This window comes from Ambystoma mexicanum, chromosome 6q (assembly GCF_040938575.1).
Source record: "Ambystoma mexicanum isolate Mex_15411 chromosome 6q, UKY_AmexF1_1, whole genome shotgun sequence".
NCBI lineage: Eukaryota > Metazoa > Chordata > Amphibia > Caudata > Ambystomatidae > Ambystoma > Ambystoma mexicanum.
The window spans coordinates 710,044,445-710,069,672 of NC_090937.1; the positions used below are offsets into that span (position 1 = coordinate 710,044,445).

Consider the following 25,228-nt stretch of genomic DNA (forward strand, 5'->3'; position numbering starts at 1 on the left):
CTGGGACCCCTCGGTACACATATATAGCCTTTTCCTATAGGAAAACTTCCGACACTTTTGTGTCCTATCTACGTCCTTTTAGGACCCGCCTACGCATGCTCCGTAGGCCGTCCCAGTATAAGAGGCCCGCCCCCGCGGCTCCCCTTCAGATTTCGGCCCCTTCAAAGTAGGAAGGGTTAAACTTATCAATCAAATACATTGCATTCCAGGGAGGCTGGCGGGCGCATGTGAATCCATGAAAGATACCAATGCTGGAGAAATGGAGTTACAGGTAAGAAACTATTCCCTTCTCCAGCATTGGATCTTTCATGGATTCACATGCTTAGAATAGATTGTATAGCATTAACACCTGAAACGGCGGTGAGAATGTAATGTAATATACCCTCACCATAATACACAATGCATATGTACAGCAGGAATAAATTAACTCATATAACCTTACCCACATAAAGTATACTGTCATCAAAAGGTAGAAAACAGATTCTCCACAACGTGGAGCTTACCTTACTGAAACAGATGGCGCAGGCCAGCTCTTCCCATCTGCACCTCGTCCGCATGCTGGCTGGCAAGGCAGTAGTGGCGGGTAAACGTGTGGGGCACTGACCATGCCGCAGCCTGGCATATGTCCGTCAGCGGAATTCCTGCCCATAATGCTGCTGAGGAGGACGTTGATCTTGTAGAATGGGCTCTAGGATGTCCTTGCAGTGGCCTTCCGGCCTTGGAGTGACAAAACGCAATCGTCGATGAGACCCATCGAGCCAATCCCTGTTTAGAGATTGCTTTTCCTCTCGTCGACGGACCATATGCGATGAACAGTTGTCGAGTAGACTCGAGTTCCTGTGTACGATATAGGTAAAATTTCAGAGCCCTCTTAACGTATGAAGAGCTTTTTCTGCTGTCGATGATGGGGTCGCGAAGAAAGTAGGGAGAACAATGGACGAGTGTTTGTGATACACTGTCGGAACTTTTGGGACGAATGTCGGATTAGTTGCCAGGACCACTTTGTCCTTAAAGAATCTTAAGTATGACGGGTCTACGACCAGCGCTTGCAGTTCCGAGATTCTCCTAGCTGATGTGATAACAATCAAGAATGCCAACTTCCACGATATGAATTTCATGTCGGACGTGGCCATAGGCTCAAAAGGCGGTTTCATTAAGCCTGCCAACACTGTGTTGAGACTCCAAGTTGGAGGGAAACGTTTTACTGGGGGAAAAGTTCGAAATAAACCCCTCATGAAGTGTTTCACAAGTCTGTCGCTAAATAGAGGAGACGACTGTCTCTTCCTCGTGAACCTCGAGATGGCCGCCAGGTGCACCTTTATCGATGTGAAGTATAAACACCTCTCCGCCAAGAGAAGCAGGTAAGGTAGAACTTGTTCCGGCGTCACCAACAACGGTTGTAGGCCTTGTTGTCCTCGACACCATTCACAGAACCTCCGCCACTTATAGGTGTAAGATTTGTTTGTAGAAGGGGCTCGAGCCGCCTGCAGAATTTTTTGACAATCCTCCGAACGTCTAAAGCACCGAACTCCGAAAAGTCAGGAGCCAGGCTGTAAGGTTGAGACTGTCCGGGTCGGGATGCCACACCGTGCCTTTGTCCCGGGATAGTAGGTTCGGGACTCTCAGAAACGCTATAGGATGTTCCAGCGACAGGTGAAGGAGGTCGGAGAACCACGGTTGCCGCGGCCAGTATGGTGCCACTAGAATTACCCGGCAACTGTATCTGTGTATCCACTGTATTGTCCTCCGTATGAGGGGGGACGGGGGAAAAGCATAAAGGAACATGGCCGTCCATGGGAAGGAGAATGCCTCCCCCATGGAACCCTCTGAGGCCATCTCCTTGCGAATTGCTCGCATTTCTTGTTGTCTTTGGTCGCGAAGGCGTCCAGAGGGGGGTGACCCCATTTCTCGAACACTTTCATCAGTTGAACTGTGTCCATTTCCCATTCATGTATCTGGGCCATGCTTCTGCTGAGGGAGTCTGCTTGTGAGTTCCTCACTCCCGGGAGGTGGTGAGCCACGATGGAAATTTCGTGCTTTAATGCCCAATGCCATGTTTTCTGGGCCTCTATGGAAAGAGTTCTTGATCGCATCCCTCCTCAGATAAAACATGGCCGTTGTATTGTCGGTCAGTACTCGTACTCGCGATCTCTTCATGTGTGGTAGGAATGCCTTCAAGGCCCATCGTACTGCTCTGAGCTCCAACACGTTTATGTGTAGGAGTGACTCCGTTGGAGACCAGCGACCTTGCGTTTGGAGAGCACCCATGTGAGCTCCCCATCCGGTTAGGGACGCATCTGTGACTATGGTTCGCTGAAACTCCGGTTCCTGTAGGGGTACACCGTTGTTCAGATTGTGGAAACTCTGCCACCACTGAAGGGTCCGAAGCAGCTTGTCGTCGTCGATGGTTATCTTGTCTGACTACGATCCTTGGGCCTGCGGCCATCGGTCCGCGAGGAATTCCTGGACTGGCCTCATGAATAGGCGACAGTTTGCCACCAGATGGATGCAGGATGCCATAGCCCCTAGGACCGAAACGTATTTTCTCACTGAGAGCCTGGTGGTTTGACGTAGTCGGCTCGCCAGCTGATTGAGTTTTGAGGTTCTGTCGAGAGAAGGCTTCACTAGCCCTAACTGGGTCTCGAACTGTGCCCCCAGGAATACCAGCGTTCTCGATGGCCGCAGAGAGGATTTTTCGAAGTTTATGGCGAATCCCAGCTGTTGTAGAAGCTGCATGGTGGCTTGTAAACTTGTGTTGGTCGACGCTGGGGAGGATCCCCTTACCAGCCAGTCGTCGAGGTATGGGTATACATGGTGGCCTTGCTTCCTTAGCCAGGCCGCTACTGGAGCCAGGCATTTTGTGAACGTTCTGGGGGAGGTCTTGACCCCAAAGGGAAGAACCGTGAACTGGTAGTGAGTCCGCCCTATTACAAATCTCAGGAATTTCCTGTGTTTCTGACACATTGGAATATGGAAGTACGCGTCCTGTAAATCCAGGGACGCTAGAAAATCCCCTTCTTGAACGGCGCGGATCACTTCCTGCAGAGTGAGCATTTTGAATTTTAGGCTCTTTAAAGACTTGTTGAAATCGCGCAAGTCTAAAATGGGATGCCATTTGCCGTTCAGCTTTTTTACGACGAAGTATCTTGAGTAGACTCCTTGACCTCTCTGTGATGTTGGAACTAATTCTATCACGCCCTTTGCTAACATGAGTGTTACCTCTTGTTGCAGTATCCTCAGATGGGAATGAGCGGTGAACGCAGGTGGAATGTGCGGAGGGCTGTGCTTGAATTGTAGAGAGTGTCCAGCACCCATTGATCCGTCGTTATTCGTTCCCATTCGTCGACATATGCTGACACTCTTCCCCCCAGAACGGTGTGTTGTATGTCACTGCTGATCTTTATTTTGTTCGTCTCTCGACAACGACGGATAGGATGGTCTTTTCCTGGACGTCTGGAAGTTATGGAGTCGGTTTGCCGTTTGGGAAGCACGCCTGTATCCCTGGGACGGGTAAGCCGACCTGCCAAAGGATCTGTCTCCAGACGCAGAGAATCTGGAATTACCTGAAGCCCCTCTAAAGGGACGAAAGACTTGTAGCTTCGGCCACTCTGGAGGGCATCCAATGAACGTGCCGTGTCCGAGTCCTCTTTCATTCCCTTTAGGGCTTCGTCCACCTTCTCACCGAATAGAAGGTCTCCCTCAAAAGGCATATCTAATACTTTGTATTGTACCTCTGGCCTGAAGTAGGTACACTTAAGCCATGACTGTCGTCATAATACGACCCCATTATTGACTTGCTTGAAGCCTGACTCAGCGAGGTCCACCGCGATGTTTATTGCATGATTTGAGGCTTCCTCACCCTCTCGGACAAGTAACATCGCTGCCTTCCTATGCTCTTCCGGAAGATGATCAAGCAACGGAGCTAGCCTGTGCCACATCTCTCTGTCGTATCTGGCTACAATAGCCAGAGAGTTTGCGGCCTTTACTGTGGTTGCTCCCACGGATAGCACTTTTTTTGCCAAAGGTATCCTGGCGTCTCGCTTCGTTTTCAGGCGTAGTCGTGCACTTGTGCTGGGCCTTCGCCTTCCTCGCCGCTGCCGCCGACACCACCGAGTCTGGCGTTGGTTGGGAGGATAAACACTTGGGGGTAGACTCTGGAGCCTTAAACCTTTTCTCGAGGCGTCCTTTCACTGCCGGCTCTGAAAAAGGGTGATGCATTGTCTGCAACCCCTCCTTCCACACGTGGTCTAGTATTGGTATTGAGAACACATACCTCCTTCTCTTACCCATGTGGTCGAACAAAAAACAGTCCTTTTTCTGTTCTTCCTGGGACAAACCAAATTCTTTACATGCCTTCTCCATCATAGAATGGAATGATGCAATGTCGTCTGGAGGGGACGGGTGAGCTGGGCTTCTAGGGGTTTCCAACTCCACCTCTGACTCCCAGGTTGGATCCCTGGAGGGGGATGATGAGATATCCGACATGGCTCCCCTGTCAGACTCCGAATCTGGCAGCTCACCTTCCTCTTGTGCCAGTGCTGAGATTGGCGTGTGTAGGTGCGTCGGTGGACGGGACGGGCCCGGCTCGTCGATGGGTGACTGTGGCAGGTTTGCCTGAGGTAGTCTCTGGTCCAACGACTGTAGCAAGGACTGAAGCGTGGACAGAATTTCCAACGACAAAACAGATTGAGGATTGAGAAGAGGGGCAGATACCGGTATACCGGATCCCCTCGTCGACGACTTGTCAGCCACTCGTAGCCCTAGGTCTGCTGGGCCAGCTATTCTCTCGCTCTCGTCCTCTCCCGAGGAGAGCGACACAGCCTGTTCTTGCAGTAAAGTATCCGGGGGATCGGATCAAAAACTTCAGGCCTCCAGGCCTCCTGTAGAACCCCTGTCGACGAGGCCGTTGTCGGTGGGACGGTGGATGCCACCTGCGTTAGTGGCAGGGTGGAGGCCAATGACTGGACCGCCGTCGATGACGGTGACTTAGCAGGTGGTTTAGGCGGTCCCGCCTTTTCCACACTTGGCCTGCTTTTACTCGACTCTCGACTCGTGGTCGATCTATGGTGATCGCCCGAGGAGGATTTCGGCCTTTCCTGTTCATGCTTTTTTGATGAAGATGATTTTTTTGACGAGGAGTCTCTAGCTGAGTGACTCCCAGATGACTCTTTTTCCGTCGGTCGAGATTTCTTCGCCGGTGGTTCCGACGCGGTAGCGCGGCCTGATGTTTTCGCCGATTGTGTGGAGCCTACCTCCAAAGGGGGGTATGCCCCCACTCCATCATTCAGCCATGCCACCAGCCGTTGACTCCGGTCTTTGAGGGTTGTTTGAGAAAACCCTTTGCATATGTCGCAGTTATCAGCCGAATGATGAGGGTGGAGGCAATATATACAATCCATATGTCCGTACCACTCGTAAAATTTTTTCAATCCGCACGTCGCGCATGGACGGAACAGCGCTTTTCCTGACATGGAGGACATTTTCTCTAACTCCAACTCCAGGTATACAACCTTGTACAAAATAGTAAGACAACGCAAGGAGATCCCACTACTTTGGAGACGGTTGAAATCTGAAGGGGAGCCGCAGGGGCGGGCCTCTTATACTGGGACGGCCTACGGAGCATGCGTAGGCGGGTCCTAAAAGGACGTAGATAGGACACAAAAGTGTCGGAAGTTTTCCTATAGGAAAAGGCTATATATGTGTACCGAGGGGTCCCAGTCTGACGACGGGGAATATTCTAAGCATGTGAATCCATGAAAGATCCAATGCTGGAGAAAGAGGTTTCCCTCCTGGCAGGCAGGGATCCTCTCGCCGTTGGAGCCAAGCCCTGCGGATCCACCATGGCGACCTTTGCGAGGGACGCTACCACTACTTCGATGGACGCGAGGGTCTTCGTCTGATGCACCTGGGCCTTCACGGCCTTGGAAGAGTCTGCAGCCTTCACCTTAGGGGGAGGGTCGGAACCCCGCTCCCCCTTGGCCCTCTCTGCAGGGCCGGTCTGGGGCTTCTCCAAGAAATTGCCCGGATGGTCTGACTTCCGCTTCTTTGAAGAACCCGAGCGTTGGCTCGTGGTCAAAGGCGCTGGGAGATGCTGAACTCGCCCTGGCCGCCGAGGAGCCCGTCGCAACAGCGCTCCCGGAGGCAGTGGACTCGCGCTGCTTAGCCTTATGTTGGGGCCCCCGCGGAAGGGGTGCCCTCAAAGGTCTTAGAAGACCGCTCAGTTTTCTTCTTCAGGGGAGGCATGCTGCCGGTACTCACCCAGAGCAGGGGCCTTGGCCTGCAGCCACTCGTTAAAGCGCTTGCGATCGGTCCGTGTGCGCGGCACCATCTCCCAACAAGCCACAAAGTCGTCCTCCACATGCGTCGGGTCCAAATGCAGGCAGTAAAGGCACAGGGAATGTCCATCGTCTGAAAGGACATTCCGTAGGTTGCAACCGGGGCACACCTTGGAGAGGCGCCAAGTCCTTCTCCTCCACCATGTCCACGCGGTCTAGGCCTTGAAGAATCTTCTGGAATACTCCAAGAAGAAACTCGACGAAAAACCGCCCTTGAGGGGCTCTGAAGAATCCAAAAAACGGGTCCCCATTAATCAGAGGGTTGATCGATGAAGCTTGAGGCTCGATTGACCGAAGAAAATAAAAAAAACTCTACGAAAAATCGCAAAATGCAGTAAAAGCTCGAGAGCTATAGCACGAGGACTCCCAAATCTTGAACGTGTGGTAACAATCTGAAGATGGCTGCCAGAGGAGGGGTTTAGGTAGAGGGCAGTCATTGGCTGGGGCAGTATGACCCAGAGACCAGTGATTAGTTGTTAGGAGAAAGACAGTTCAGAAGTGAAACTGATTTTTTCTTTACCGAGGATTCCCAGCCTGATGGGGAATATTCACAAGCATGTGAATCCATGCAAGACCCCATGGTGGAGAAAGATAGGGCATCTAAGATCATCCAAAGACCCCGATATGAAACGTCAGCTTTCATATTCTCTGGCCAAGATGTCTCCTCTGCCAAGTGAATAGGTCCACACAGGATAACAGATTCTGCTTCCCTTGTTGTAGAGACAGTAATTACAGGTCATTGGCCTGGGCTTTATAGAGGGTATCAAAAACACAGTTCATGGCAACTAACAGGGAATCAAAATAATATAGGACTGGCTAATCTTCCAAAAATAGATCGGTCAAGGTTGCTGCCATACCCCGCAAATAGAGTACAAAGGCATTGTTTGCTGTGGAAGCCATAAATGATGCTGCTTCGAACTAAAAGTTTAACTTGTACTCATTAATGAAAGAGTGGTAGCTACTGGCATCTCCATGAAAACATTTGGGAGTAGCCAGCGGAAAAGGAACACGCAAGACCAATGACAGCGGTACTGGAGTCAGAACTGGGATGAAATGCTGCTGGCACAGTGGTGCAGCCACTGCTTCTGCAAAGTCCTTAACCAGGAGAAGCAGATGAATGTTACTTTGAAGGGCATCACTCCTTTGCTAGTGGCATGTGCTGCAATACCGTATGCAGGAATGTTCTAGCCTGAATAAGAGCTGCCATGGGATCAAACGCAGCTTCCATACGGTTTGTCCTGAGGGGATTTGAGGGATCTGTCAGGATCCTGCCCCAAAAAGACAGGGGTCCAACCCAGTAGAGAAAGAAGAATTTCCTCCTGAAAGCACAGCACCAGAGGGAAACCATACACTCTGGTGCTGATGTTGCAGATAAAAAGGCAACAGAAATAGAAACTGCTCTGTCCCAGGCTAAAAATAATACAACCTGGTTAGAAACAACAGCACCTCCAGAATGTAGGCAACCCCTCCACCTGTGACCGCACCCCACCACCTACCTTAGTGAGGCCTATTAAAGAATGGACCTAAGAAGGTTTCCTCCTCTTAGAAGGGTTTTTAAAAGTCATTACCTGTGGCAATCCTGGGTTAGCATGGTTTATCCATAACCTCAGTTGAACTAACCCACTCTCTTAAGTAGCACAGACCATGCAGCAAGGCTGAACTAAAGAGGAAGGGGACACAGATGGGTAGTACAGGTAACACTCAACGAAAATAGAAAGTAAAAAGACCCTCACAGTGAAGTATAGAAACACCATTATTTATTACAACACTACACTAAATATTACATATAATATTACAAAATAAATCCACTACTTTAAATATTAAAAGGGAAGCAAAAATATGTCGGCACATATATGCACCTCACCGTTGGGTAACTCACAATTAGGAAAGATTTTTTTGATGCTGTTTTTCTCCCATAGACTTCTATGGGACACCTTTTAATTTTGCTTTGTTTTGTTTGCTGACCTGACTATTTTGTGTTGGCTAAAGCCCTCTGCTTCGTGCTGCTTTAATGTGGAAACTGAATAGTCCCCAGGCGCAGTGGCGATCTTTGTATGTGGCCGGATGCGGGGCTCGGACAGTCGGGTCCCAGTCCTCATCTGCGACACTGAGCGTCTGTTGGTGGAATGCCGAATTCAGGAAGGGTGATCCTAACAATATTTCCTATTAATTACACCAAAATGAAAGAGAAGGTATTTGTCTAACTTACAACACAGGCAACATTTATTCAGGGATTTCCCAATTGTTCATTCTAAACGTGAACCCAAATCTTTTGGAATGGCGGAATTGAAAGTCATAGTATAACTCATGGAACAGTGATAATGCACAGGATTTCTTATATTAAGACAATTGTTGTCCACATGACGTAATTTGAATTGGTGTGGATTTGCCAATTCAAGGGAGATTGCACCTGCCAACGAATAGCCTTGAGAAAGACCATTGTTGGTCGAAACATGTGTCGGCTAGGGCAAGGCTTTGTGTTATTCTCTTTTGCTATCCAACAATGGACAGCCACTGGCTACCACGTCTGTCCAGCAACAGACATTCAGGCACCTGGATCTGTACTGGTAACAGTCCCAGACCCCACATCCCAGCTCTCTCTCTCTCTCTCACACACACACACACACACACACACACACACACACACACACAGATAACACACACAAACCCACCCATTACCCCACTTGGTTCCCCTTTTACCATGTTACACTTTAACCTTGCACACAGAATCTTACAATGCAGTGCAATGGGGATACTTTTGCATAAAGGAGAGTTTTTTACACTTGCGATTTTTGTTTAGTATTATATGTGCCTAAAGACAAGCTATTCACTCACTATAACTAGGGTGGTCTTCTAAAATCTGTACACCAGGCCAGATTCTAGAAATCCGTCTTAACGGTAAATGCAAATGAACATGATTGAAAAGTATAAAACCCAATAGAAACATTTCTGCTGCTACTAGCTTATCTTAGGCACATTGCAAAAGTAACCAAAAATAAGTTACAGAAAAAGTTACAAGGTTACAGTCTCGCAGTGCTGATAATCTTATGGACTAATCAGTTTCCCCCATAAGAATAAGCCAAAAGACCAGGAATGTAAAGGAGAAGGTTTTAGAGTCCAAAAAGTCAGCACAGGAGTCTAACCAAAAAGAAAAAAAGTGTGTGGGAGGAAAACAGTAAAACCAAAATATTTCCTAACACTGTCCCCCTCTCTCTAACTCCATTCGGGGCTACCCACCCAGCAAGTATCCGGTCCAGCATAAATCTTCCAATTTGACTGTTGCTAGTTTAAAGACATCTTTATCCTCTGTTGGCCGAATAAACACCCTTGAAACATCTTACTGTGTCAGTGTTTTTTGGTGACTGCCCATTCACAGTCTTCAATACTTTATGTCCCAACCTCCATACTTTTGGCATTAGGAGGACCAAGAGAGCTGGTATGCAGGACCTGTTCCGCTTAGCAGTTTGTAAGACGTCCTCCTCTTCCTGTGGCCCCTAAACATCCAAGTGGTTAATACTTGCTACTCTTGAGATCAGGTCTTGGAAAGACATTGTCAGACGGGGAAGCAGCCAGGAGAATGTAATTTGGTCTCTTTGGGAGTGGAAACTTCCTCACAGAGCTCCTTCTCACCCTTCTGAAACTCCACCTCCGACTTTGGATCTATAAAAGCTTGAATAATGGAAATCTTCCTCATGGGGGAGTGGGGCAAATAACAAAATTGGGGGCCTTGGACAGACAGATTTGGATGGAAACACACAGGGAGTAGGTTGACCATACATTATTTTGTGACATACATTTTACTCACTAGGACAGACAACGTCTTTCCTATTGCTCCTCTCCTGGGGAAGAGTCACCAGCTCATAAACCAACTCTTCTCTCAACCTTTTTAGGTACAAAGGGGACACTGGACATTCCAAGTAAGCTGCTAATTAACCAGTTATAAAAGAGGATAGTGATCCGCTAAAATATATGGTTTTTGCTAGCTTCCCCACCATGATGAGTCTAGCGATGCTCTCACTTCTTTCCCCAAGTAAGCCTCCCCTATGTGGCCAGGGGACGGCAGCTGCTTCCTGATTCTTTTTTTTTGTTGTTTTTTTTTACGTTTCTTTATTGGCAAGGAACAGTAGCAGGTGCAGAACACATTACATCGGCAATCAGCATTTCACACTTAGAACATGTAGAACAAGCAATGCATGAGTAGTAAACGGGCACATTGACAGAGGGCGAATTGAGTCTAGCGTGCTGCTCGGAGTCCGGGTTGCGCTTCCGCCCGCTCTGGAGACGGGGGCGAGGATAGAACCTCTAAGTCAACTTTGTTGTTCGGCTAACTATAAAACTCTGTCCACACATTTTTGGGGCGGGCATTCGCAGGTAGGATATTGATATGGTGGTCCTCACAAATTTGCGTCCAGGTGAGAGCCTTTAACATCTCTAATGAAGGGGGGGGGGCGGAGCGTCGCTTCCAGCACTGTAAAATGCATCTTTTCGCCACTATGGCCCCAACATTAAAAAATTTAGCAACTTGCTTTGCCCCAGTTCCCTCCCACAGTCCAAACAGCACAGCAAGGGGGTCGGGATTAATCCAGAACCCCACCATTTCCCAGAGGGCCTCAAGCACAGCATCCCAGAACGGGGCCAGCGCCCCACAGGACCAGAACATGTGGGTATGATCAGCTTCACTGGATCTGCAACTCTGGCACACGTGGGATTGGTTGTGTGAGAATTTCCCCACCTTATGAAGGGTGTAATACAGGCGATTAAGGAGCTTATATTGCATGCATCTAAATCTGGAGTTGAGGGAGACCTTACATGTATGTATGCACATTTTTGCCCACATGGTATCAGTAATTGCCAACCCCAGTTCATTGCTCCATGCGTCCCGAAGTTTGTGGGATGGTTCTGTCGATGTTGCCATCAGTATTTTATATAGGGAAGATGTCATGCCCTTACCTCCTGCAGAGTTAGCAATATAGCAGATCTCAGTGGATTCAGGGGGTTTGTTTGGGTATGAGGGCCACATATCACGTACTGCCGCTTTAAGTCTAAAGTATTGTAGTAACTCCAGTGCTGATTTTGACTGTCCCGGTCGCCATGTCTGTGGGGTGATGAATTTCCCTTCAGAGAACAAGTCGGAGAACGCCCGATACCCCGGTCCAGCCAGTGTTGCATGAGAAGTTTGTCCTGTGTGGGGGAGAGGCCTGGGAATGACCATATGGGCAGCCACTTGTAGTACAGGTGGCGTTCGGGGTGGGATTGCAGAATCAATCTCCATGCCATGATCGTGGTGGCTACTGGATTAGCCGGGGCGTCAGTTTGGTATGAGTGGTAGAGGATCAGGGACATAACATTCACCTTCTCGCAAGGATCTCAAGTTTGACATGGGGGGGCCCAGATATTTATACCAGTGTGTTGCATGTTGGGCTTGTGCGGCGATCCAGTATCGGGTGAGGTCCGGGGCGCTGAATCCCCCCTTCTCATAGGGTAGAATCATACGTTGCCACTTCCTGCAGACGGCACCAGAGTACCACAGGAACCGGGCGCACTCCGTGTGCAAGTTTGTGAAATAATGCTTCCCAGGCGAGAGTGGGACATTAGAGAATATGTATAGGAGCTATTATCATTTTGATTAGGGACAGCCTTCCCGAGAGGGACAAGGGGAGGTTGCGCCACATCGCCATCTTAGATTCTGCGTATTGCGCGGTGGCAATCTAGTTGTCAGCCAGTAAGGAGGATCTCGACAGGGATACCTGGACCCCGAGATATTTGATGCCTTCTGGGGACCACCGGAGTGGGAATTCACATGACGGTTGTGAAATTGCGGCTGTGAGAGGAAAAATGTCCGACTTGGTGTGGTTTATAGTGAAGCCCGAGAATGTACCGATTTTTTTTATCTCGCGGATGATCGGGTCTAGATGGACTGAGGGGTCTCTGACATACAGGAGCACATCATCCGTGTACAGCGATATGATTTCGGGTGTGTCACGCAGGCGTATTCCCTTGCGGGTATGTTTGTCTCTTACACTATCCGCCATGGGTTCGATGGCCATTGCAAATAATAAGGGGGAGAATGGGCCTCCCTGGCGAGTTCCGCTATTGGGGGTAAAGGGAGCCGACGTGCGAGAGTTGACCAGGACTCTGGCCACTGGATTTGTATACAGCAGTTTGATGTAGGAAAGCATGCGCGGGCCGATTCCCATTTTCTCCAGTACCGCCCACATATATTGCCAGGAGACCATATCAAATGCCTTTTGGGCGTCAAGTGTGACGGCCACCGCGTTTAGCTTTAGGGTCGATTCTAGAGATGATATTAAATAATCGTGGGATATTTAAGGCAGTGGAGCGGGCAGGGACAAAGCCGCTTTGGTCTTGGTGGACCAGGTCTGGCATGATGGGGAGGAACCTGTTCGCGATGACCTTGGCGAATATTGTGGTGTCTGTATTTATAAGGGAGAGAGGTCTAAAGGAGCCACACTCGTCCGGGGGTTTGCCCGGCTTGGGTAGCACAGTTATAATGGCCTCGCGCAGGGGTTGGGGCAAAGTAGCTAGGCGGAGCGATTCAGTCCAGACTTCATGTAGGCGCTGGGTCAGTAGGGCAACATGTTCTTGATGAAATTCAGCGGTAAGGCCATCCGGGCCGGGAGCCTTGCCCTTAGGGAGGGCTGAGATAGCCTTGGTTATCTCGTCGGGGGTGATGGGGGCATCCAGCTGCTCTTTGGTGGAGCGGGATATATAGGTCATGGGAATTTGGTCCAGCAGGAGATTCAGGTCCTGTGGGTTATGCTTGTGTTGTGGACCATAAAGGGCAGCGTAGAATTCCGCAAGATTCTCCAGGATGGGTTGGTCAGACCAATGCTGCACTCCGCTCTCGTCCCCGATACTGTCAATTCGGGTTCTACCTCCCTCAATCCGGGTCAGTCTGGCCAGGGTTCGACCCGGTCTTTCCCCCTCGCCATATTTCCGTGTCGCAATGGGCATAGTATCGTACCTCCCTGAGGGCATGCGACTCAAAGGATTCCAATTCCGTCCTTATCTGCGACAGCTTGGGTGGGGAGGGGGCGTGCTTCCAGATTCTGACTCCGGGGCCGGCTATATGTGAGAGACCACCTTGGGGAAGTATGCCGTGGGGAGATGACAGGGCATTGTTAAGAGGAAACCACATAACCCCACACCCCTTCCTTTTCAGGGAGGTTTCCTCTTTTCCCCTTACCTTAATGGCATATTGTCACATTCTTCCCCAACCGCTTGGTAAATCTACTTTGACTACTCTCCAAACTCCCATTAGGGCTGCTATCTTGACAACTGGGACGAGGGAGGGAGCAGTGAGTATCACTACCAATGAAGTTTAGTGTCTACATCCTTAACACCATTCAAGAAATGGTCCCATAACTACAGACATGAGAAAGACCAGAGTAATGAAGATCACTAGGACTGGACAACCAACGCAGCGCTAGTTGTTGGAAAAGTATAATCAAGCTGGGAAGTTATACGACCCGGGTAGAGCCAACAAAGAGGAGGAGAGAGCTGCAGACACCAGTCTGCCTGGTGACCTGTAACAAATTCGAACACCACGCTGGAGGGAAACCTGCCGAGACAGGCAACGTGAAGGCAAACCCAAATCCACGAAGCAGCAGCCAAGGTGCAGACGGTTCACCGCTCTTGCGGAGAGAGCAGCAGGAACCACGCACCGAGAAAGATGGCACGGTAAACGGGCGGATGCAGAGCCAATAAGCTGCAGCAGCCAGGAGCGAAGGCACGTTGGAGGTAACCAGTAAGCCCAGAGGAACACAAGTGGGTTACCGGCGAGTGTATGCTGCTCCGTAGGAATAACACAAAGAGAAAGTAAGCGAAACAAGGGGACGCCAGAGACTACCGTTAAACCCAAAGTACACAAGTGGGTTGCCGAGTTGTCTAACCGAATTTGCCACTTCATAAAAACCCAGCAAGAGACCATGAATAAAGTCATTAAAGAAGTGAAAGTATTTGTAGAACACATAGGTTGTAAAACCCTGATCTGAAAAGTCCAAGCAGAGGACTATACCAGGTGAAGACAAATATGGGTGCATATTGTACTGTGTCTCAAGGAAGCATCAGACCCTTAAGTATATCAACTATTGTGGGAACTGCTGAAAGTAGAATCTCAAGAAAGGCCATGCCATTGAGCTTGTGAACTGTTATAAAAGTGTACAAAGGAAAAAAGAGTCCCTTATGAAGAAAGATACCCTTAGGATTTGTGAAGTGAGCGATTTCCCTGAAAGAAGCGAATACACCAAGAGGAGAGAGTAATCTTCTTGGAAACCTGATTATTCTTTCTTGAACTGGTTTGCTTTGGTACAAAGAGTCTGGGGAATGAAGCTATTCTGTGTAACTGTTAACATTGTCACCTTGTCGTTGGATTTGAACTCGTGTTGCAATTAATCATATGAGCAGTTTGAGAAAGAGACAATACCCTTTACACTTTGGATTTCTTCTAGAGTGCTAGGGTCAGAATAGTGCTAGGGTCCTCACAACACCCTGAATAAAAGCAGCACACATAAACATGGACTCCTTAAAGATAGTACTCCCAGGGGAACTACATGCTATGGCCTCTAAAAGGAACGGCATAGCCAGACCAACAAATAGTCCTTTTGAAAGTGCAGAAACATATTCAGAATACAGCGCTAAACCAACTCATCAGCTGTTACAAAACCTCAGAGAAGAGGACAGCTGGAAAGTGCAGAAAAGTCTCTCCTTTACAATTCCTAAAAAATGGTCTACTACATCAAAATGGGCCAATAGAGAACTGCCACTTGTGATGAATCCCAGGATATCGTCCCTGCTTCCCTGGGGGGAGCTCCTTCCCCATGAGGCTGCTACCCGATAGCCCCCACCAGGGGTAGTAATCAGCGGGTGTATGAATATTCCATACCCTTTCTCATCTCTGTACCCTATACAGGGAAGAAACCACAGAACAGGCTATCATGCCGTGATCTTTCTGGAGAGGGCGCCTGCTACCTTTTTTGAAATTTTTGTTTCAAGGAAGTTGGGGTTGGCCACCCTGAGTTACCTGGGGGAACCCAGACGTGGATTCCCTGCTCACTATGCTCAGAGAGGCACAGCTCCCCCTCACTGATGAGGCCCAAACAAAACTGAAACACGTGTATGGGGCTGCTGTTGGTACTCTTGTTCAGAAGGGAATTGCTATAGCATTTCGGTGCTGGACTGCCAATGTGGCGGGACAAAGGCTGATATGCAAATGGTTATTTCCCATCTGTGAAAGGTACAGTGAGCAAAAAGCAATGGCTGCAAACTCTCAAAGTGGGAAGAAACCACAGAACAGATTATCATGCCATATTCTTTCTGGAGAGGGGCGCCTACTACCTTTTTTGAAAAATGATTTCACACTCTTCCATGTACCTATGTAATATAGAGCATCCAAACATCTTCCAAAGTGCTGAGACGAGGAAGATCAGGGACTCCCTGCAAAGGAACTGAGACAAAGATTTCAAGCAACCCAGTTTAGAGGAACAACATCAGTACTGGGACAAAGCAGCAGCACTGGGTAATGGAGAGCGCTCCGCAGAACCAACTCCAGCATTCTAGTCAATATGGACAATCAGTAAACTGCAGATACATAAAAAGTGAAGTAGGACTGAAGAGTTTGTTAAGTCCTCCCTCGAGGAGCAACAAGCAGGTTGGCAGAGCGGAGAAGGGAGACCTGTAGAGCTGAGACGCGAGGCGGGAAGGTGAAACCTCCAGAAAGGGACGAAGGTAGAAGGACCCTTTGCCGTGCTGGAAGCAGACCACGGACGTCCGCTCAAGAGAAGGGACAGTGCTGCGCAGGCCAGCAAAACAGAGTAGCAGCAAGCAGCAGCTCTGGAGATGTTGTGGCTCGGGCGGATGACATGGAGAGCACTGGGCAGAAGAGATTGATGCCTGAAGCAGGCCAGAGCCCAATGGAAGCTCCCTGAAGGTAGTGACTTTCCGGGGCTAGCAGGTAAGAACGTAGGACAGATCTGGGAACAAATGTAGCCAGGCGTTCAAGGCTGGAAGGAGCACCTGTGAGAGAGACCTTAAAGGAACAACTGCATATGAACTAGGGGTATGGGACCTGTGATGAATCTGGCGATGTCCTCACTATGGCCAGGGGGACGGCAGCCACTACCTGATCCTGACCCTGGGTGTGGCTATATGAGGGAGGACGTCCTGGGGGGGAGGTGAACCACTGGGAAATGATGGGGTATCATTGGAGGAAACCACATAACCCCCTCCCCTTTCCTTTCAGGGAGGTCCCCCCTCTATTGCACATGCATTAATGCCATATTGTCACACTCTTCCCCAAACCTCTCGGTACTGTGGATACTCCCCAACATCCCACTCGGAATAGTATACTGACAACTGGGACGTGGAAGATGCAGGGTGCAGGGATGGGCACTCCAAATGAAGTTCAATATCCACTTCAGGGGCATTCAAGAAATTGTCCCCTCGCCACTGAGACGAGAAAGAACAGAGCAATGAAGATCTCTAAGACTGGGGGACTATCGCAGCAGTCTAGTTGTTACAAAAATGTGTAATCAAGCCGGGAAGTTTAAATGTACACCCGACAGGGAGCAGGAGAAATGTGCTGCAGACGCCAGGCTGCACTGCAACCCGCACCGATGCCAAGCACCACGCTGAAGCAAACCCGTCCCTGGGGAGAAGCCCAGGTGCAGGCTGTTCACTGTGAGGAAAGATAAAAAGGAACCGTGCATCGTGAAGGGGAACGCAGCGAGAGTTCATCGCTTAATGGGGCACAGGCGGAGCCAACAAATTGAAGCAGACGGAAGGGAAGAAACACTGAATGCAACCAGTAAACCCAGGGAAGACAATTGGTTTGCCGGGTTGCCTACAATCGTATGCTGCTCTGCAGGAGCAACACAGAGAAGGAAACTGAAGTGAGGGGAGGCCTGAAACAACCAGTAAACCAAAGAATACCAGTGGGTTATCAGGTTGTTTAACCAAGTGTCTCCCTTCACGAAAATGCAGCGAGAGACCAAAAGGGAGGTCATTAAAGAAGTGAAAGTAATTATAAAGCAGACAACGAACAGGTTATTAAACCCTGACAAAGGGGGAAATACATTCAAGTTGAAGGTGCTTGGACAAGGGAAGGCCTATACCCCCGTGAAAGGGAAGCAAAGCAAGAGAGAGGTCAAGGGGAGAGAAGGATAACCACTCACCTCCTGAACTTTGCAAAGTTTTAACAGCCTTTTGGAAAAAGGTAAATATGTAACACAATGAAACCAGGATTCATGAACCGTCGATGGGCTAATGTAAAAGGGAAAGAGTTTATTTAATAAAGTCCTGGCAGGAGACTACACCAGGTTAAGACAGGTGTGTGTGTGTGCAATGTAAAGAGAAAATTGCATGGAAGGTTCATGCCCTTGAGTGTGTGAAGTGTTGTGTGAACTATTATAGAAGTGGAAGAGAATCTCAAGGAAGACCCAGGCCCTTAAGATTATGAACTATTATAAATGTTTGCCAAAGGTCTGGCAAGGAAGATACCAGATAACTTGTGAATTTGGAACCTGCACTTTAAAAAGTGCAGAATATTAAAGTTGAAGAGAAAACCTGGAGAAGGGAGCTGTATCCCTGGTAACTGTCAATACGGCAAGGGGACAGAGTGAGCTAGATTATTCTTTATTTTTTAATTTATTGTATTGGTACAAGGAATCTGGGCAAAGGAGGCATTCCCTAGAACTGCGAATATTGTCAATTGGAAGCCTTTTTGTTGGATTTGAACTGTTGTGTTGGACTTGAACATTTGAGCACTTTGCGAAATCAAGACACAGTACCTTTTACACCTTAAATTAGTTGTAGAGTGTAAGGGCCAGCATAAGATTACAGACACAGGATGTACATTTTGTTTGTACATCTTGACAAAGGACAGACCCATTAGTTTTGGTTGATGTAGGGAAAATACCTCCTAGATAAGTGATAAAGGGGCATTTTCCAAACCCCATTTGATATAATAAATGTGTACAGCTACAAACATCTCTCCTCTGTGTTCACGTCTCATTCCTGGCTCCTTGTAGACCCCAAGTACAAGAAAGCGTTTGAAGAAATAAATTACAGATGGAACAAGGGTCTGGGAATCCGAAATACAGAGGAGTTATTACAATCACTATAAGAATAGCAGTGCCCGGTAGGATAGTAAAGCAGGTCTGCTATACTAACTAAAGAAGCCATAATACCAACTATCATAGTACTTTGCAGGAGAGTGGACCAGGCCCACCTTAGAAATGTCAGAGAAGCTGGAAACTCTAAGAATGCCAAAAGGTAGAGCCATACCCATTGGCACTGTGAAAGCCTAAGAAGGCCAAGGGAAGAGCCATAACCCAGGTATTGTGAATAGAATAAGTAATTTCAAGAGACTTTCTTTTCTGTGCCTGCCACTGACGGAGACATCCTCCAAGAGAACATTTAGAACTTTGTTTATGCAATCTGGAGAACATGTCTCATCACCAGGAGGTGAACACAAAGCCTCAGTCCAGAAGTAGGGAGTTACTCTTCTGGACTAGGAAGATCCTCATTTTCTCCTTGCTTAGTTAAGAGTGCAAGGAACGGAAAAAGGTTTTGACAAAGGACGGTGCACTGTTTGCTTTAAAAGGACATCCTGACCGAGTCCTTATTATTTAGTTTTATTTATTTATTTTACATTTTTTAAAGCGCTCACATAGCCCGCGGGCCTCGAGGCGCTGTTACAGGAATTATTTTTTGTGTTATTTAGTTGCGTAATTGTTTTTGTCTTAGTTGCATATTTATAATGCGCTTAAACACCAGAGGTTTCTAAGCGCGGGATCGAACCTGTGTTGTTTCGTGTCGCCTTGCTTCCAAGACGCGCACGTTGGCGCTGAGCTATCCTCCCGGTTGTGGAAGGGAAACCTCTCAGTGTCAGGGACAGTTAGGGTTTTCTTTTATTTTAACTCAAATACATGTCTATAACCACAACAATGCCACCTGTCCTTCCACACCATTACACACTAAATTGAGAGCCAAGGGCCTCCCAATAGATAAACAGTGTCAGGTACTCACTAGACCATTTCCTCACCAAGTACACAGGAGTAAGCTACGACAAGGTCAATTTGGATCTCTCCTTTTACTACTCCGATAAGCTTAAATAGGGCAGTCCACTGAACTACTTGAAAGGAATAGAGCTCCTGAAACAGACTACCAGGTATGTTCTAGACATTTCCAGAACAGTCGAGGAAACTTTGGAAGCAATAACAAGTTTAGAAATTAAAGAACCACGACCAGATGGATCTATTAGCATATTCTATAAAATATGCCACAGAACTATCTCACACATTGTACTGCCTTGTTAACTCATACAGGGAAGCAAGATCCATTGCTCAATCCATGGTGGAATCACACGTGACATTAGCAAAACTGAGAAAATTCCTTACCTGTTTTAGCTCCCAAGGGCTGTCTGCACTAATTTAGTGGATTTAAGGAAGACAAACATTTAGTATTAGGATGGAAAGTCTCCTAACAAACAACTCCCAGCCTTCCTGTGTCCCTTGATGCAGGCTAGGACTTTAATTGGGTATTTTATTGTATTCTTCACCATGAGGGCTATGAGTCGTGGGCAAGGTTTGTTAGCCATGATTAATACCTTTTATGATTTGCCAATGGCAGAGTGGTGGCCAGGGCCAGGGCTCACCTATCCATCTCACCGCTCCCCCATTCTCTCTGGCCTAGGCTTGGTACCCCTACCATCCAGAATTAGGCAACACCAAGGCCTCTATTAATTTCCATTCAAAAGTATGGATCACAAATTAAACATTTTTGCTGACAGTTTTAACATGGAACATGGATAAAACACTCAAAACTCATACTCAACTTGATGACAAAGTAAAATCAGAAATGCTAAATCTAACACTGGAGGGAGAGCCACTACACCAAATTAAACATCCTTTAAACTAAAGACTCTCTGGGTTGTAAAGTACTTTCAACAGGACCATACTTACTCACTGAAAGAAACTATATATCTGACATCCATGCCATTAAAAAAAAGAACACAAAAAAAAGTATTCAACACGACCGACATTTAGATGGTGTACCTGTAGGAAGATCCTCCCCACTCTTACACAACGAGAAAGGTGGCGCTGTGGCTCTTTCTCCATTTTCATCAAGTGGGAAACCAGGGTACAATGGGTCTTGATACAAGCTCATTGTCTGAGGCAAAGGCATCATTGGCTGATTGACTGCTTGCAAAGGAACAGGAACTGTGGTGAATGGAGGTGAGATCCCCTGATCCTGTGCCATGGCCGAATCAGGATTTGCAGTCGATGCTAGAATTCCAGGCGGAACAGTCAGTTGTGCTGAAATACCTGAAAAACAAAAATCAGACCGATTACATTTATGAAAAATATGAACAAAAAATAGTTTCGCCAATTCAGCTCTCTCAACATCCTAGTGCATATTAAAGCCTCAAATGATACATTTACTTTGCCATTGTTCATTAAAGTTGAACAATAATTTCCTAAACATTTTATTTTTTTAAGTTGTTTCATGGTTCATTTTCAAACAGCTGTTATTGACATCACATTCATACAACAACAAGAAGCAGATTCTCTAGGTTGGCTGCGATTGCTAGCATAGTTAATTATATATTTGCAGGTGTGTGCCAAAGAAGTGCACCTGAGGTTGGGCACATACAGTAGTGCAACAGAGAAGAGGCTAAGGCCTGAAAAATACTTTACTCTATTGAACATCTAAAAAGACTAGGAATGAAGGGAAAAGATACAGGCAGAGTAGTCCTCCGAGTGGCATGCAGACTGCGAGTCTCAAAAAGCCCAACATGTGTTCACTAGAACCAAGGACCGTTCTCTGTAAAAATATGCAGACAAATAGCAAAAAGTGTATTAAAGAAATACAGCTTCAGCTGAAAGGCACGCTTTACCCATGGATGCAGCTTCTCATTCGAGCCGGCCGAAAAAACGTACCAGCGCTAAAATTGCTACACTGACTTCCAATCAAACAACGTATCCCATTCAAAACAATGTGCATAACACACAGAGCAATCAGCGGCCAGTTAGCAGTATTCCTAAAAAACAAAACCATCTACAAGCTGACAAGACTGCTTAGATCAAGCAAAGAAATCCGCCTGGAACCAAAACCATATGCAAGAAAAAAACTTGGGGGCTCCTCGTTCTCCCAGCTGGCGGCAAAAACCTGGAACAACATCCTGAAAGAAATTAATACAAAAGACCACCTAAAATTCCGAAAACTGCTCAAAACCTGTCTCTTCAAGACCTTGGAACCAGATGGAGACAGCAAACAAAACCAAAAATGCAAAGAGCCAATTAACAACAAACCCATGACGGGACAGATAACACAGAGAACCAACAGAGAAGGGGACCTTCCACAAGAACTAAAGAGACAATGCAAGGCTGAACCGACCACGAGCGACAATCCAGTCAGGACCGAACAAACCCAGCAAGGCTGACACAGACAACATGCACAACTAACAACCTAACCCACTACCTAACAACCCCTCTACCAGACATGACAACATAACCTCATGTGTAAACCGCCAACCCAACGAAACTTTGCATCCACACTATTCAACAATTACCTCACACTTACAAGATGGCCATCTTCAAAACCAACCTCACCATATAAGCAAACCCGCTAACCAAAACGAGACCACTAGTGCTACACCAAGAAAACCGCACCTGAACTAGTAAGTAGAAGACAGAATCCACTAGACTAACATACACGAAACCCAGGCAGGATTTCTGGAGATGGACTTACGTCTGAAACGACTAACCCGATACACACAACCAAATCAACTGAGACATAGGTATGGTGACTGCCTTACGTCAAATCTGGACATGGTGGTGATGACTGAACTGAACCGCGTCGCACCCAGATAGAGCAATGGGCATGGGCATGGGTATGGGTTACAACCAGATCGATCCATGGGGACCAGTTTGCATCACGCACAGACTGGGATGGGAGGGCTGCCTGAGCAACAACTAAGATAACATTGTAGGGACTGACTAGCGTGAAATATGGACAGAGGTGAGGGACAGCCTTGTGTCATGCCGAAACAAGAACACTGTAAGGAAGCCATTTATCTAAACCTTGAAAGACCCACAAAATGAGTGCATATCTTCAGACAAAAATGCCAATAACCAATCCTACTAAAACCACACCCCTTCTGCATACAACTGTCAAACTCTAAACACAACCATATCTCTAAAACAGCAAACCGCAAACACTTCAATGCACTGCAACAGCAAACAAAGCGCACATAGCCTTACACAACAGCACATGACTGGTACTGACCAGATACCACACCAAAAAGCTAAGCGAACGATGTTAACCGAACTGAAGATGGCAACAGCACATTACAGCTCCCTTGCTCTTTCTCCAAACTTTGTCCTGCAAACGTTACCCCAACCAACCCCCTTTTTTTCAGAACCATCCTACCAAACCGTGCATCAGCTCCCCATGCAAAATCCAAGACACAGTGCTTGGTGAATGTATGAACATGTGGCTGCCCGACATATACCCCTAACAGGAATCCCTCTGTGGAGGGCTGTAGAGGCCGAAACCCCTCTGGTTGAGAGAGCCCTGATGCCCGCTGGAAGCTCTCTGCCTGCCGATATGCACAAAACAATTAAACGTGCGTTTGTTATGGCAAGACCTGTTCGAGACAAGGAATGGGCCAAAGAATGGGCCAATGAATGGGCTATGAACAACTGGTCTGACCTCCGAAACACGGATGTGCAAGCAACATAGAAGCTGAACACTCTTCGGGTCAAGGCGGTGGAACCGCTTTTCCTCTTGAGGGATGTGGAGGAGGGTAAAAGACAGGCAAATACACAGGCTGGGACAGATGAAACTCAGTAACCACCATAGGAAGGAAGCCGGCCCTTACAAAGACTTTCTCACGAAAGAACCGTAGAAAAGTAGGTTGCAGCACAAAGCTTGCAGCTCACTAACCCTCCTGGCAGATGTTATTGGCACCAAAAAGGTTGTCTTAAGGGATAATAGTCGTAAAGAACATGAGTGCATAAGCTCAAACAGAGACGCCTTCAAGTAGGTCAAAACCAGATCCCAATCTGCGACAACAAAGGGGGTTGGCGTAAACCTACTGAGATGGCCTATCAGGAATTGGGCCATGACCGGAATAATAAAGAAGGAACCTTGATCTCGTGACCTCTTGAACACAGACTGGGCTGCCAAATACCATTTGATTTTGTTAACCTGAATGCATGACTAAGCCAGTGACAGAAGGAACTCCATCACTGTGGTGGTGGGGCAAGAGAAGGTCAATCTTGTGTTCTAAGAACCACGCCTCAAATCTTCTCCACCTGCATGCATACAAAGATCTTTTATGAGGCCCGAGTGCAGCCAGCAACACCTCAAGTACCTCCTCTGAGAAGTCCCAGTCATCATACTTCATTCTCTCCAGAGCCGCGCATGTAGGTTGAGGGAATCCAAGGTTGGGTGGAGCGCTCGACCCTCTGACTCGGTCAGGAGATCCTGACGTGAAGGCAACCAGTGATCCAAGAGATCGGAGTACACGTCCTCCTCGCCCAATCTGGGGCGATAAGATCATGGTCGCTCGAAATCTCTTCAACCTCCTGAGAACCCATGGAATGATAGCAATTGGGGGAGCGGGGGCGTAGTGTAGAGGGAACGTCCAATCCACCAGAAACACATCCCCCAGTGTGCTGTTCGCTGGGAATTCCCTCTAAGCAAACTGTTTGCACTTCCTGTTGGATTCCGTGGCCAACAGATCTACAGCTTTGGTACCCCCAGAGAGCATAGACCTCTTCTAGGACTGCTTGGCACACTTCCAACTCATGTGAGACTGTGCTCTGAGCATCCATCAAGGTGTTCTTTGTCCACGCCAGAGGAACTGCAGAGACAAGAGATTTTGTTCTCCCGCAACCAGAATCATAGCTGTGTTGCCTCTGTGCAGAGGGGGCCGGAGTGCATACCATCCTGCTTGAGGTAGTGCATGGCCACTGTGTTGTCCGTAAGGACGAGGACATGCTTCCCTCCGAGAGACGGGGCGAAGGCCCTCAGGGCTAACCTGATGCCTCACAACTCCAGCCTGTTGATGTGCCACCTGGATTCTGATGGAGACAAGAGGCCGCTCACTTGTAAAAATCCTTGCAGTGAGCGCCCCAACCCTTCACAGACGCATCCGTGACCATTCGGGCCGAGGCCAATGAGTCCAGAAGGGTTCCCTGCAATGAGATTGCTGCGCAAGCTTCACCAGCTGAGTTTGCGGATTACCTCGCTGGACACAGAGTTGATCCGTGAGTGCTCCCAGATGAGAGCACTGGCCCCTCAGTAGCCACTGAAAGGGTCTCATGCGGAGCCTGGCCTCTGGCACTAGAAAAATCCAGGAGGCCACGAGACCCAAAAGGCAGAGGAAAGAAGCTGCTGGTAGGGTCGCGTGGCTCTGAAACAAATGCACCACCTGGGATATATTGCTGACTCTCTCTTCGGGAGTAAAAGCCTTCCCTACCCGCATGTCTAGGACTGCTCCGATGAACTGGCGTGCTGGACTGGTATCAAATGGGACTTCAAGTTGAGGGAGAAGCCCAGCCTGTGCAGTAGTAGGCAGCTATCCTCCAAGTGAGACAAAACCTGCCCCCGCTGACTTCCCCCGGATCAGCCAGTCGTCCAGGTAAAGGAATACATGGACCACGGATCTCCTGAGGTGAGCCACGAATACCGCCATGATCTTGGTGAAGACCCTTGGAGCGGAGGTCAACCCAAAGGGCAGCACCTTGAATTGATAGTGCTTGTCCCCTATGAGGAACCTTAAGAACTTCCTGTACTTTCAGTACTGTACACATCTCAGCTGCCAGGAAACAAGCCCACTGGTTACCCGTTAAAGAACGCATCAT

The 25,228-nt window shown here is 48.0% G+C and overlaps 1 protein-coding gene across 2 annotated transcripts in view; it reads right to left on the reverse strand.

Moving 5' to 3' along the window:
- OTUD4 (OTU deubiquitinase 4) overlaps window positions 1-25,228 on the reverse strand; it is a 1,503,132-nt gene that overhangs the window by 161,581 nt on the left and 1,316,323 nt on the right. For both annotated transcript variants that reach the window (XM_069631220.1, XM_069631221.1), the window contains one exon: window positions 20,411-20,680. In XM_069631220.1, the coding sequence (XP_069487321.1) occupies window positions 20,411-20,680 (270 nt within the window). The remainder of the gene's footprint in view (window positions 1-20,410; window positions 20,681-25,228) is intronic.